General features: G+C 42.1%; 1 protein-coding gene across 1 annotated transcript in view; it reads left to right on the top strand.

Moving 5' to 3' along the window:
- LOC132881999 (dedicator of cytokinesis protein 2) overlaps nucleotides 1-14,032 on the top strand; it is a 282,249-nt gene that overhangs the window by 234,435 nt on the left and 33,782 nt on the right. Inside the window, exons 32-34 of the mRNA XM_060915143.1 lie at nucleotides 9,170-9,318; nucleotides 9,510-9,595; nucleotides 9,796-9,952. Of these exons, the coding sequence (XP_060771126.1) occupies nucleotides 9,170-9,318; nucleotides 9,510-9,595; nucleotides 9,796-9,952 (392 nt within the window). The remainder of the gene's footprint in view (nucleotides 1-9,169; nucleotides 9,319-9,509; nucleotides 9,596-9,795; nucleotides 9,953-14,032) is intronic.

Here is a 14,032-nt window from a genome sequence, read left to right on the forward strand (position 1 = left end):
TGTGTTAGCGTGAGCATGTAGCCTATGGGAAATGATAATGTGTTGGATTAGCCCAGTGTGTTAGGGTGAGCATGTAGCCTACGGGAAATGATAATGTGTCAGATTAGCACAGTGTGTTAGCACGAGCATGTAGCCTACGGGAAATGATAATGTGTTGGATTAGCACGTTGTGTTAATGCGAGCATGTAGCCTACGGGAAATGATAGTGCCTTGGATTAGCACAGTGTGTTAGCGTGAGCATATAACCTATGGGAAATGATAATGTGTCGGTTTAGCACGGTGTGTTAACGCGAGCATGTAGCCTACAGGAAATTATAGTGCCTTGGATTAGCACAGTGTGTTAGCACGAGCGTGTAGCTTATGGGAAATGATAATGTGTCGGATTAGCACGGTGTGTTAGCACGAGCATGTAGCCTATGGGAAATGATAATGTGTTGGATTAGCACGGTGTGTTAACGTGAGCATGTAGCCTACAGGAAATGATAATGTGTCAGATTAGCACAGTGTGTTAACGCGAGCATGTAGCCTACGGGAAATGATAGTGTGTTGGATTAGCACAGTGTGTTAGCACAAGCATGTAGCCTACAGGAAATGATAGGGTGTTGGATTAGCACTAATCCCATGTTTTGGAAAATCGAAAATGTTGTCTTAGGCCCCTCTGGGGTGTCACCAATCCATGTGCAAAATATGGAGTATGTGCATCTAGCCATGTTGATTTGCATAGGTGAACAGACAGATACAGACAGCCTTCCTTTAGTAGTATAGATATAAAGACAGTCTGTGGCTCCAGTGAAGGAGGTTCTTCTCACTGATCACCTTTACCCTACGATGGAACATTACTGTCCTGATCATTGTGCTCTCTTCTACCGTAGAATAATCACATACCAATCGACAGTGTGTGAGGGTCACTAAATGGTTTGATGAGGATGAAATTGATATGCTATCAGCTCATCAGATCTCAGCCCAATTGAATGCCTAACCCAAGGAGAAGCAGATTTTGCTTTTCCATTTCCTTATTCACCTGTAGGAGATACAAGGAGATGGTTAGTGACATGGTGGCGCAGTGGGTCACATTGCTGCCTTACTGCTCCAGCATGCCTGGATCAGTCCTGAACTTGGATTCCTGTCTGTGTGGAGTTTCTTCTTTTCTCATCGTAGCATTTCTCCGCTTTTCTACCACAAAAGCCGTTAATCATCTTTTGTTTGAAAATGTCCTGTTTCTCTAAGCTGACATTTCACTCCTCAAGAGGAGTGAAACAACACTGATTAACATCAGTACACAGTAGAAGACAGCACGTTTTATTCATCAAATTGTGTGTGTGGTGTCAGCTGGTTGAAAGCGCAATTAACCCAAGGTTAAAGTTGCTAACCATCTACACTGAAAATGTAGACTGGTAATTATTTTTGTCCAAGTTCTGTTAAATTAATATAAATGATTAAATGAGTGTGTTGCCAGTCCAGGTTGTCCAGGTCAAGGTCACATCCTTCTGAATGAATTCCACCAGTCCATCCAGTTTACTGTGGACTTGAAGCCTGATCCCACAATACCAATAACTATAACTACATCTATAATGATAACTATACAGTGGATATAAAAAGTGTACACACCCCGTTAAAATGATAGGTTTTTCTGATGTAAAAAAATGAGACCATGATAAATAATTTCAAAACTTTTCCCACCCATGTGACCTATAGCCTGTACAATTCAATTGAAAACCAAACAAATCTGTTGGGGGAAAACATAAAAAAAGTACAATAAACTGGTTGCACAAGTGTGCACACCCTGAAACTAATACTTTGTTGAAGCACCTTTTGATTCAATTTATTTGCCATAGCAAGATCTATATATGTACATACATTATGGCTTAGAAACCACTACAGCTTGCACCAATTACAGTGGCCCCATTGTACAATCTGCATGTCTTTGAACTGTGGGGGAAACCGGAGCACCTGGAGGAAACCCACACAGACAACATGCAAACTCCACACAGAAAGGCCCCTGTCGGCCACAAGGTTCGAACCTGGAACCTTCCTGCTGTGAGGCGATAGTGATAACCACTACACCACTGTGCCAATTTAATTACAGCATTCAGTCTTTTTGGGTAGGAGTCTATCAGCCTGCCACATCTAGACATGGCAATACTTGCCCACTCTTCCTTGCAAAAGCGCTCCAAATCTGTCAGATTGCGAGGGCATCTCTTGTGCACAGCCCTCTTCAGGTCACCCCACAGATTTTCAACTGGATTTAGGTCTGGGCTCTGGCCGGGCCATTCCAAAACTTCTCTGGGGTCATTGTCATGCTGAAAGATGAAATTCTTCTTCATCGTCAGCTTTCAAGCAGACACCTGAAGGTTTTGGGCCAAAATTGACTGGTATTTAGAATTGTTCATAATTCCCTCCACCTTAACTAAAGCCGCTGTTCCAGCTGAAGAAAAACAACCCCAAAACATGATGCTGCCACCACCATGTTTCACCATGGGTATGGTGTTCTTTTGGTGATGTGCAGTGTTGTTTTTGCACCAAACATACCTTTTGGAATTGTGGCCAAAAAGTTCAACCTTGGTTTCATCAGGCCATAACACATTTCCCCACATGATTTTGGGAGAGTTGATATACAACCCCGATTCCAAAAAAGTTGGGACAGAGTACAAATCACACATTCACATTATCTCTAGCCGCTTTATCCTTCTACAGGGTCGCAGGCAAGCTGGAGCCTATCCCAGCTGACTACAGGCGAAAGGCGGGGTACACCCTGGACAAGTCGCCAGGTCATCACAGGGCTGACACATAGACACAGACAACCATTCACACTCACATTCACACCTACGGTCAATTTAGAGTCACCAGTTAACCTAACCTGCATGTCTTTGGACTGTGGGGGAAACCGGAGCACCCGGAGGAAACCCACGCGGACACGGGGAGAACATGCAAACTCCGCACAGAAAGGCCCTCGCCGGCCCCGGGGCTCGAACCCAGGACCTTCTTGCTGTGAGGCGACAGCGCTAACCACTACACCACCGTGCCGCCCCCAGAGTACAAATTGTAAATAAAAATGGAATGCAATGATGTGGAAGTTTCAAAATTCCATATTTTATTCAGAATAGAACATAGATGACATATCAAATGTTTAAACTGAGAAAATGTATCATTTAAAGAGGAAAATTAGGTGATTTTTAAATTTCATGACAACAACACATCTCAAAAAAGTTGGGACAAGGCCATGTTTACCACTGTGAGGCATCCCCTTTTCTCTTTACAACAGTCTGTAAACGTCTGGGGACTGAAGAGACAAGTTGCTTAAGTTTAGGGATAAGAATGTTAACCCATTCTTGTCTAATGTAGGATTCTAGTTGCTCAACTGTCTTAGGTCTTTTTTGTCGTATCTTCCGTTTTATGATGCGCCAAATGTTTTCTATGGGTGAAAGATCTGGACTGCAGGCTGGCCAGTTCAGTACCCGGACCCTTCTTCTACGCAGCCATGATGCTGTAATTGATGCAGTATGTGGTTTGGCATTGTCATGTTGGAAAATGCAAGGTCTTCCCTGAAAGAGACGTCGTTTGGATGGGAGCATATGTTGCTCTAGAACCTGGATATACCTTTCAGCATTGATGGTGTCTTTCCAGATGTGTAAGCTGCCCATGCCACATGCACTAATGCAACCCCATACCATCAAAGATGCAGGCTTCTGAACTGAGCGCTGATAACAACTTGGGTCGTCCTTCTCCTCTTTAGTCCGAATGACACGGCGTCCCTGATTTCCATAAAGAACTTCAAATTTTGATTCGTCTGACCACAGAACAGTTTTCCACTTTGCCACAGTCCATTTTAAATGAGCCTTGGCCCAGAGAAGACGTCTGCGCTTCTGGATCGTGTTTAGATACGGCTTCTTCTTTGAACTATAGAGTTTTAGCTGGCAACGACGGATGGCACGGTGAATTGTGTTCACAGATAATGTTCTCTGGAAATATTCCTGAGCCCATTTTGTGATTTCCAATACAGAAGCATGCCTGTATGTGATGCAGTGCCGTTTAAGGGGCCTAAGATCATGGGCACCCAGTATGGTTTTCCAGCCTTGACCCTTACGCACAGAGATTCTTCCAGATTCTCTGAATCTTTTGATGATATTATGCACTGTAGATGATGATATGTTCAAACTCTTTGCAATTTTACACTGTCAAACTCCTTTCTGATATTGCTCCACTATTTGTCGGCACAGAATTAGGGGAATTGGTGATCCTCTTCCCATCTTTACTTCTGAGAGCCGCTGCCAATCCAAGATGCTCTTTTTATACCCAGTCATGTTAATGACCTATTGCCAATTGACCTAATGAGTTGCAATTTGGTCCTCCAGCTGTTCCTTTTTTGTACCTTTAACTTTTCCAGCCTCTTATTGCCCCTGTCCCAACTTTTTTGAGATGTGTTGCTGTCATGAAATTTCAAATGAGCCAATATTTGGCATGAAATTTCAAAATGTCTCACTTTCGACATTTGATATGCTGTCTTTGTTCTATTATGAATACAATCTCAGGTTTTGAGATTTGTAAATTATTGCATTCCGTTTTTATTTACAATTTGTACTTTGTCCCAACTTTTTTGGAATCAGGGTTGTATATTATTATTATTTTTTGTGTGTGTAAAATTTAGCCGGGCCTGGATGATTTTCTTTGACTCTACCTCATAGTCCAGACATATGGAGAATACGGGAGATTGTTGTCACATGTAGTACACAACCAGTACTTGCCAGAAATCCCTGCAGCTCCTTCAGTGTTGCTGTCGGCCTCTTGGCAGCCTCCCTGACCAGTTTTTGTCTTGTCTTTTCATCAATTTTAGAGGGACGTCCAGTTCTCGGTAATGTCACTGTTGTCCCACATTTTCTCCACTTCTTGATGACTGTCTTCACTGCGCTCCATGGTATATCTAATGCCATGGAAAAATTTTTGTACCCTTCTCCTGACTGATAGCTTTCAACAATGAGATCCTTTTGCTGCTTTGTAAGCTCTCTGTGAACCCTGGCTTTTGCTGGAGGATGCAACGGAGTAAATGTCTGAACTTTATTTTGGGTTAATCAGAGTCATTTTCATTGATGGCAGGTGTGAACCCAAAAAGACTGAATGCTGTAATTTAATCAAAAGGTGCTTCAAGAAAGTATTAGTTTAAGGGTGTGCACACTTATGCAACCAGCTTATTGTGCATTTTTTTATTTTTTCCCTCCTAACAGATTTGTTTGTTTTTCAATTGAATTGTACAGGTTATAGGTCACATTAAAGGTGGGAAAAGTTTTGAAATTATTTATCGTGGTCTCATTTTCTTACATCATTAAAACCTATCATTTTAACGGGGTGTGTACACTTTTTATATCCACTGTAAATCAGTCCCCTGCAGTTTATGTGGTTGGTGTTCACACCAGACCGATAATGATACCCATAGCCCAGGCCTGGGTTTATCCGTATCGGTGAGATTGCTTCTGGAGCGATTTTTCCTGGCCTGGACCTGATCCGATAAAACATCTGACCAATCAGCTAATTGTTTACATGCGACGTTGTCTGAGCATGTGATATTTTTCCCCGGGTATCTTTGTACATCCTTGTTGCATCATGAAATCACAGAATACGGATTCACGGAAAATAAAAGAATATAATACAAAGCACAGATCTTTTACTCACAGATATGTGATTTTGCATGAAATATCAATAGTAAATTAATAAAGTAAACATATAAATGCAGGTAAGATATTTTAATTATGAACTTCAGCAGTCCAAACATTTATTTTAGACGTCTGAATTTTTTATCCATGATGCATCATCCGTATGAAATCAGTAACCAATCTGTAATATACTGAAATGTCCATGACCAATCTGTAAATTATTAGCATCCGTGATGCAGACATATTAAAATCCGTAAACACACTGTGTTTTGTATCCATTTTTATTATATTTCCGTAGTCTGTGACCTATCCATATTTTATCACCCACTGGCACGGTGGTGTAGTGGTTAGCACGGTCGCCTCACAGCAAGAAGGTTCCGGGTTCGAACCCAGCGGCCGGCGCAGGCCTTTCTGTGTGGAGTTTGCATGCTCTCCCTGTGTCTGCCTGGGTTTCCTCCGGGTGCTCCGGTTTCCCCCACAATCCAAAGACATGCAGTTAGGTTGATGTGAGGTGGCCTTGGGTGCCCTTGAGCAAGGTACCTAACCCCTGGCTGCTCCCTGGGTGCTGTGGTGTGGCTGCCGACTGCTCTGGGTGTGTGTGCGCGCATGTGTGTTCACTGCTTCAGATGGGTTAAACGCAGAGGATGAATTTTCACTGTGCTTGAAGTGTGCATGTGACAAATAAAGGTTTCTTCTTCTGGAGTATGTGCATGGGTTGGTTTGAAGCCCAAGCTGTACAGTATGACCTGGAATAATGTGGTACTACACTGCAAAAAATGGCCTTTCAAAAATAAGAAATAAAAGATTAAAACAAAGCATATTTGCTTGAATCAGGTGAAAAAAATCTGCCAATGGAACTAGTCAAATTTGACTTGGTAAGATAAAAAAATCTAACCTGTTTTTAGATGAAATAATTCCAAAATAAGATTGGGGAACTTATTATGCGAGATCTGATTAACTCAAAATAATCAAAATAGTTCTTATAACAACATCGTACTTCTTACATTTAGCCATTTTTTAAAAAGATTTTTATTGGGCCTTTTCCACCTTTATTGGATAGGACAGTGTAGAGACAGGAAATGAGCGGGAGAGATTGGGAAATGACCTCAGGTCGGAACTGAACCCGGGTCCCCGGATTTATGGTATGGCGCCTTGTCCACCTGAGCCACGACAATGCATTTTGGGGGCACTAGATTCAAAGATTTCAGTAAAGTTCATTTATTCCCAAAACAAGCATACGGTACTTTGTTTTTTTTTCTTGAAACAAGATGAACCGCCTTTGACAAATGTCCAAAATGTACTTACTTGTTTTAAAAAAAAACTTGTTTTATTTTCAAAGGTGCTCCAAATAAGACTTTTTCAAGACATTTTGTCTATACAAGATTTTCAAGATGGACTGTCTAAAAACTAGCCTTTCTAGCTAAAATGAGGTTTTGCTTGTTGGGCAATTATGTCTTATAATAAGGGTGGCTAGATGTTTTGACTTGAAAATAGACAAATAAACTTTCTAAGATTTTTATTTTTTGCAGTGTACTTGGAAAAAGCTTCCATGACTATTCCTAAGTTGCATGCATTTATTTCCCTGAGTGTCAGAACCAAGCGATATTATAGTCGGGATCAGGGCCGCTGACAGCTTTGGCTGGGCCCGGGACAAAATGCTCTGAATGGGCCCCCCCCCAGGCCAACCCACACACACACACACCCACCTCTCTTATCCCAGTCTCTACTCACTCCAACCCTTAAATGACAGGTATTCAAAAACCATTCAACCGGTCAACAACCATTTCATTTTAGCATTTCAACATTTTTACAGTTTTAACATTTTAACAAAAAAAAGCCCAAAACCAGCAACCTCACACACATTGTGATCCTGTGAAGTAATCCCCAATTTCACTGAATCTTTCCTCCCTGTACTGTAACGGAATAAGCGGTTACTGTTACTTTGTATCCTTTAACCGAACGCCATTAAATGTATTCCGTTACGCCCCAAGCCTGCATGCGACAGCCCCCGCAATGCCTTCCTAAACTCGTGGATAGTCTACTATAATCACGCGATTGGGGTTGCTTTGAAGGAGCAGCGATGGACGGGGGATTTCGGGCAGGGCTGGGGGCGAACATAGTATACTGTGCGTGCGTACTGTCCAGTGTGAAAAGCAGAGAAGAACACACCGCTCGAGAAACGGCGGGATATGATTGCGGGCTAATGTGAATATTCTTAGCTTCAATCAGATATATGAAACGCAATGTTATTAAGCCGTTGTGGTTATGAAATGATTCAATGCCCTGTGCGTTTGATATGGTGTTCAGTGTGACTTGCTCTCCTCTCGTTTGTAACATGAATTGCGTGCCGCACGTGCCTTGGTTGGGGTTACTTTACGGGGCTGGAAAAAGTTGGCTGTGTCTTACTTGGCTCAGCTGCCCCACTGCCTTTGCTAGTACCTGCTGCATCATCTGAATCTTTTTAAAAATATTTATGCAGTGAGCCCCTGAGTCTCTTGGTTTCTTCCTCTCTTTTTCTCTTTTCTTTTCTGTGCTCCTGACTTGTGCATGTTGGCAAATGGCACGCACGCTGATTGTCGAAGCGCTATGATCGAACGATGTCGTTTTTTTCCCCTTAATCAAAGAGTCAGACCAAACCATTTTTGCATTAGGGGTGGTAGGGGGTTCTTGACGCCTTTTTCAAAGACAATAAAGGCAAAAGATCTAGAAATCATTTATTGAATGCAAATATAGCACATTTCTCCCCCAAATTAACACATTTTGAAATGAAATAAAATAATTTAATCGTAACTTCATGAGAGCCCAGTTCTGGTCCCTTCCCATTCCTGGGCCCGGGACAACATACCCGTTTGTCCCCCCCTGTCGGCGGGCCTGGTCGGGATTATACTTGTGGTGTGACTGCTCCAGACTGGAACTAAATTCAGACAGAGGTACTGTCATAGTTGTAGTTATAGATATAGTTGTAGTTATCGGTGTTGTGGGACCGGGCCCTGAATGTAGTTTTATTTACTGTACAAGAGTGTGTGTTTACATTGGAGAGGGGTCCAAGTAAACTCTTTAAGCAAGCTAAGAACCTTGAAGAACTCATTAGATCGTCATCATGTTGAAGCGAGCAGAGCTCTAGCCATAGCGCTTCATTTCTAAAACACTTGAGGCAACCGAGACAGAACTGGTGTCTCATCATATTTCCCTCTGGACTGCACTTTCAGCTGTTTCTAATGGACGGAGTTACTGGGACCTCTGGGACACACTTTGCTAATTGTAAATTATGGGTTTGGTGGTAAAATAAGGGACATTCAAAGATGTATTGTCAGTGTAGTTCAGCTACTTTTGCAGGATAGTTTTTGTGTAGCAGGTCAGTTTCTCTGCAGGAGGGTTTTCATATATCTGAGTTACATTTAGTGCAGACTTTCAGCTTAGACCAGCTACATTTATTAAAGTCGCTTGGGTTTACATAAGAGTACAAACATATTGACTTTCTGCTGCATGCCAATTTCAAAGCTTATTGTGTGTGTGTGTTGTAGGGGTGAATAAGATCCGTTTTATCCCTGGCATGGTTGGGCCGATACTGGAGATGACTCTAATCCCCGAAGAAGAACTTCGCAGAGCTACAATACCCATCTTCTTTGACATGATACAGTGTGAACACAATCAGACGGGACATTTTAAGAAAGTACGTACTCTCTCTTTCCCTCTCTCTCGCTCTCTCACACACACACACAAAAGAAGACTGATGGATAAATGTCATATAATGCAAATACACACATGCTCAAATGTGTAGCTTTACGCTCAAACAACTGACTGACACTTCTCTTTTTTCTCTCTGTCTGTCTTGCGCTCTCTCTTTTTATCTCACGTTTTTAGTTTGAGAATGAGATCATCCTCAAGTTGGATCACGAGGTGGAAGGAGGGGGAGGAGACGTTAGATACATGGAGCTATTGCAGACCATGTACCTATACACACTTACACATACTGTAGCTGGCACTTTTATTTCTGTCTCATTTGTTAACACACACACACAGTCTGATCTGAGTTATCTTTAGTGTCTGTTAATATATGCATGTATATGTGATTTTCATTTTATTCGAGTGTAAATGTATTCCTAAATGGTGTGTGTGTGTGTGTGTGTGTGTGTGTGTGTGTGTATAGCTTATTAGAGTGTGCCCAGGAGCGACTCCACCTTTTGTCAGAAGTGCGCAATTTTGTTTCCTTGGTGAGTGGACTCCTAGAACGTCTCCTCGACTATCGCACGGTGATGAGCGACGACAGCCGGAACAACCGCATGAGCTGCACTGTCAATCTTTTGGTAAGCCTCGTATATCCACTTGCGGAAGCCACGCCCTCCAGTCAAGCAGCATATAGAGATTCAACCATCAATCATGCTTATGACTGACCATTAAACTGAGCAATCAATCTCTGAATGTCCAGTTAACCTGGCAATCAACCATCAGTTCTTTCATTCTCATCATTTCCATCTCAAAGTATAAAGTTAAAGTATAAAGTAAAGGGTTTCGAGGGTTTTTTGATAGTAGGCTGAAATGTGCAGGGCATACATACAACTTTTTTTTTTTTTGAAAAGCAAACCTTCTGCCGTTCTCAAATGTGCAAGCTGAAGAATGTTTTTGGTGCTCGATGGAACCCTGGTTGCAAGAATACAAGTATAATAAGCTTTGAACTCCAATTCAGTGCCCTTCACAATTATTGCTATTACCTGTAAAGATTAGTAAAAATGGTTAAAAAATCCACGCTTTGGTGAAGTAGCTTCATCTCACACTGAAAAAAAAATTTGAAAAATCCATCCTTTAATTGAAATACATTTATTCAGAGAAAAACAAATCCCTCGTAAAGAAATAATTATTTTCAACAAAAACACATGCTCCACTATTACTGGCACCCCTACATTTAATACTTCATACAACCTCCATTTGCCAATAAAATATTACATACATTAATGGTATTTAGCAGATGCTCTTATCCAGAGCGATGCATAACAGACCCTGAGCAGCCCGGGGAGCAGTTGGGGGTTAGATGCTTTGCTCAAGGGCACTTTAGCCATTCCTGCTGGTCCAGCAAATTGAACAGGTGACCTTTTGGTCCCAAAGCTGCATCTCTAACCATTAAGTCAACAGCACTGAGTCTCTCCTGTAACATTTTATAAGGTTGAAGAAAACAGAGCAGGGTATCTGAGAGCATTCCTCTTTACACAATCTCTCCAGATCATATAGGGTCCTCGGCCCACTCTTGTGCTCTCTCCTCTTCAGCTACCCCACAGGTTTTCAGTGGGGTTCAGGTCAGGGCACTGAGATGGCCACGGCACTGAGATGGCCACGGCAGAAACTTGATTCTGTGGTCAGCTAACCATTTTTGTGTTGATGTGAACATATGCTTCGTATCATTGTCCTGCTGGAAGACCCAATGATGACCCAGTTTTAGTTTCCTGACAGATGCAGCTAGATTTTGATTTAAAATGTTCAGGGATTTCATGGACTCCATGATACCATGTGGCCTAACAGGGTTTCCAGGGCCTTTGTTTTTTGTGTTTATTGCCAAAAAGCTCCCTTTTTGTTACATCAGACCAGAGAACACAGTTCCAGTCAACGTTGTAGGAGCGTTTCAGAAACTTCAGGTACTTATGTTTGTGGTTAACTGACAGAAAAGGCTCCCCCCCGGTAGACCTTCCAAATAAGCTATTGGCATGGAGGTGGCGTCTGATGGAAACTTGGAAACCCCAAGATTTTCCTTTTTTTCCCCTTGTAATTCACCAACAGTGATCCTTGAGGATTTATTTATTTTGCCTTTCTTACCCTTCTCCTCGGGCGGCACGGTGGTGTAGTGGTTAGCACTCTCGCCTCACAGCAAGAAGGTCCGGGTTCGAGCCCCGTGGCCGGTGAGGGCCTTTCTGTGCGGAGTTTGCATGTTCTCCCCGTGTCCGTGTGGGTTTCCTCCGGGTGCTCCGGTTTCCCCCACAGTCCAAAGACCATGCAGGTTAGGTTAACTGGTGACTCTAAATTGACTGTAGGTGTGAATGTGAGTGTGAATGGTTGTCTGTGTCTATGTGTCAGCCCTGTGATGACCTGGCGACTTGTCCAGGGTGTACCCCGCCTTTCGCCCGTAGTCAGCTGGGATAGGCTCCAGCTTGCCTGCGACCCTGTAGAACAGGATAAAGCGGCTACAGATATTGAGATGAGATGAGACCCTCCTCCTCACTGTACGTAGGGGCAAAATAAACTTGGGTCCTCTTCCAGGCGAGTTTGTAACAGTTCCATTTAGTTTCCACTTTTTTATTACTGCCCTAACAGTAGAAATGGACATTTTCAGGTGAGTAGCTATTTTTTTATAACCATTCCCTGACTCAACACACTTCTCCTTCATTTGGTTTGTGTGTTCTCTTATCTTTCCCATGTTGATGGATGACTAAGGGAATTTGGCCTCTGTGTCACCTCATATTTGTTCCCCAGTTAATCAGGAAGTCATGGATTGGGGCTTGAAAGTTCCTACACACTCCAATCTACTCATCTCATCTCATCTCATTATCTCTAGCCACTTTATCCTTCTACAGGGTCGCAGGCAAGCTGGAGCCTATCCCAGCTGACTACGGGCGAAAGGCGGGGTACACCCTGGACAAGTCGCCAGGTCATCACAGGGCTGACACATAGACACAGACAACCATTCACACTCACATTCACACCTACGGTCAATTTAGAGTCACCAGTTAACCTAACCTGCATGTCTTTGGACTGTGGGGGAAACCGGAGCACCCGGAGGAAACCCACGCGGACACGGGGAGAACATGCAAACTCCGCACAGAAAGGCCCTCGCCAGCCACGGGGCTCGAACCCGGACCTTCTTGCTGTGAGGCGACAGCGCTAACCACTACACCACCGTGCCGCCCCCAATCTACTCAAAAATGTATAATTTAAATTTTAATTTAAACTTATTTCAATTAAAGATTGGATTTTTCTCATTTTTTTCAGTGTGAGATGAAGCGACTTCACCAAAAGGTGGATTTTTTTAAACTCTTTTTGCTAACCTTTACAAGGGGTGCCAATAATCATGGAGGGCACTGTATATACACACATTGGGGTTATTTACAGTCAGTTTGTTCTAAAGGCTCTGTTTATATGCAGGTTGAAATGTAACTTTTCTCTTCATTGCCTAAGTTTTTAGAGTTACCCAAAAGATGTGTTACATTCAAAATCACTTTTCAAAACCAAGTTTTAACTCTGGTTCCAAATCGCTTTTTCATTCCTGCCTGTCAAGATGCTGTCTTAGCTCAGACATAAGGACAAAAAGATAAATTCCTGACTGTCTCATTTCTTTGGATGGATGTTCACTATAAATGCCACCCTTCCTCACATACATACATAAATAAGCTACTTCACCTGACTACCAAATACAGGAAACTGATTGATTGTGTCTGATTGTGAATCAGACATGCAATTTTTCCTCAGAAATAAAACATTGTATGATTAACAAAATCAATTCCTGTACATAGCTTTAAACAGTTGATATAAAGATAAATGCAAGATTGAGGATTTTTCTGTTGTAAATACTATTACAGAGAGCACAAGGACACAATAACACATTTGTTGCTAGTTCTGTCAGTTAGCTGGTTATTTCTGCCACTAGCATCAGTCTGAAACATGTCTACTATATTAGAAATCTAACACTGTTTACAGTAATTAGTACAGTGTCACTGTGCTGAGCCAGCACCCATAGGGTTTTTAAAGGAAAAGACAGGAGCTGATTTGTTTAGACAATATTAGCATAGAAGATTATTTTCAATAATTATGCCACTTCTTGGTGGGTTACATATAACCTTCCTCAAAGATCACAAACTACCATATTTCTGCCACACAAACATCGACAGTGGTGCTTGAAAGTTTGTGAACCCTTTAGAATTTTCTATATTTCTGCATAAATATGACCTAAAACATCATCAGATTTTCACACAAGTCCTAAAAGTAGATAAAGAGAACCCAGTTAAACAAATGAGACAAAAATAATATACTTGGCCATTTATTTATTGTGGAAAATGATCCAATATTACATATCTGTGAGTGGCAAAAGTATGTGAACCTTTGCTTTCAGTATCTGGTGTGACCCCCTTGTGCAGCAATAACTGAAACAAAACGTTTCCAGTAACTGTTGATCAGTCCTGCACACCAGCTTGGAGGAATTTTAGCCCATTCCTCCGTACAGAACAGCTTCAACTCTGGGATGTTGGTGGGTTTCCTCACATGAACTGCTCGCTTCAGGTCCTTCCACAACATTTCGATTGGATTAAAGTCAGGACTTTGACTTGGCCATTCCAAAACATTAACTTTATTCTTCTTTAACCATTCTTTGGTAGAACGACTTGTGTGCTTAGGGTCGTTGTCTTGCT

Source organism: Neoarius graeffei, chromosome 2, assembly GCF_027579695.1.
Source record: "Neoarius graeffei isolate fNeoGra1 chromosome 2, fNeoGra1.pri, whole genome shotgun sequence".
In the NCBI taxonomy this organism is placed as follows: Eukaryota; Metazoa; Chordata; class Actinopteri; order Siluriformes; family Ariidae; genus Neoarius; species Neoarius graeffei.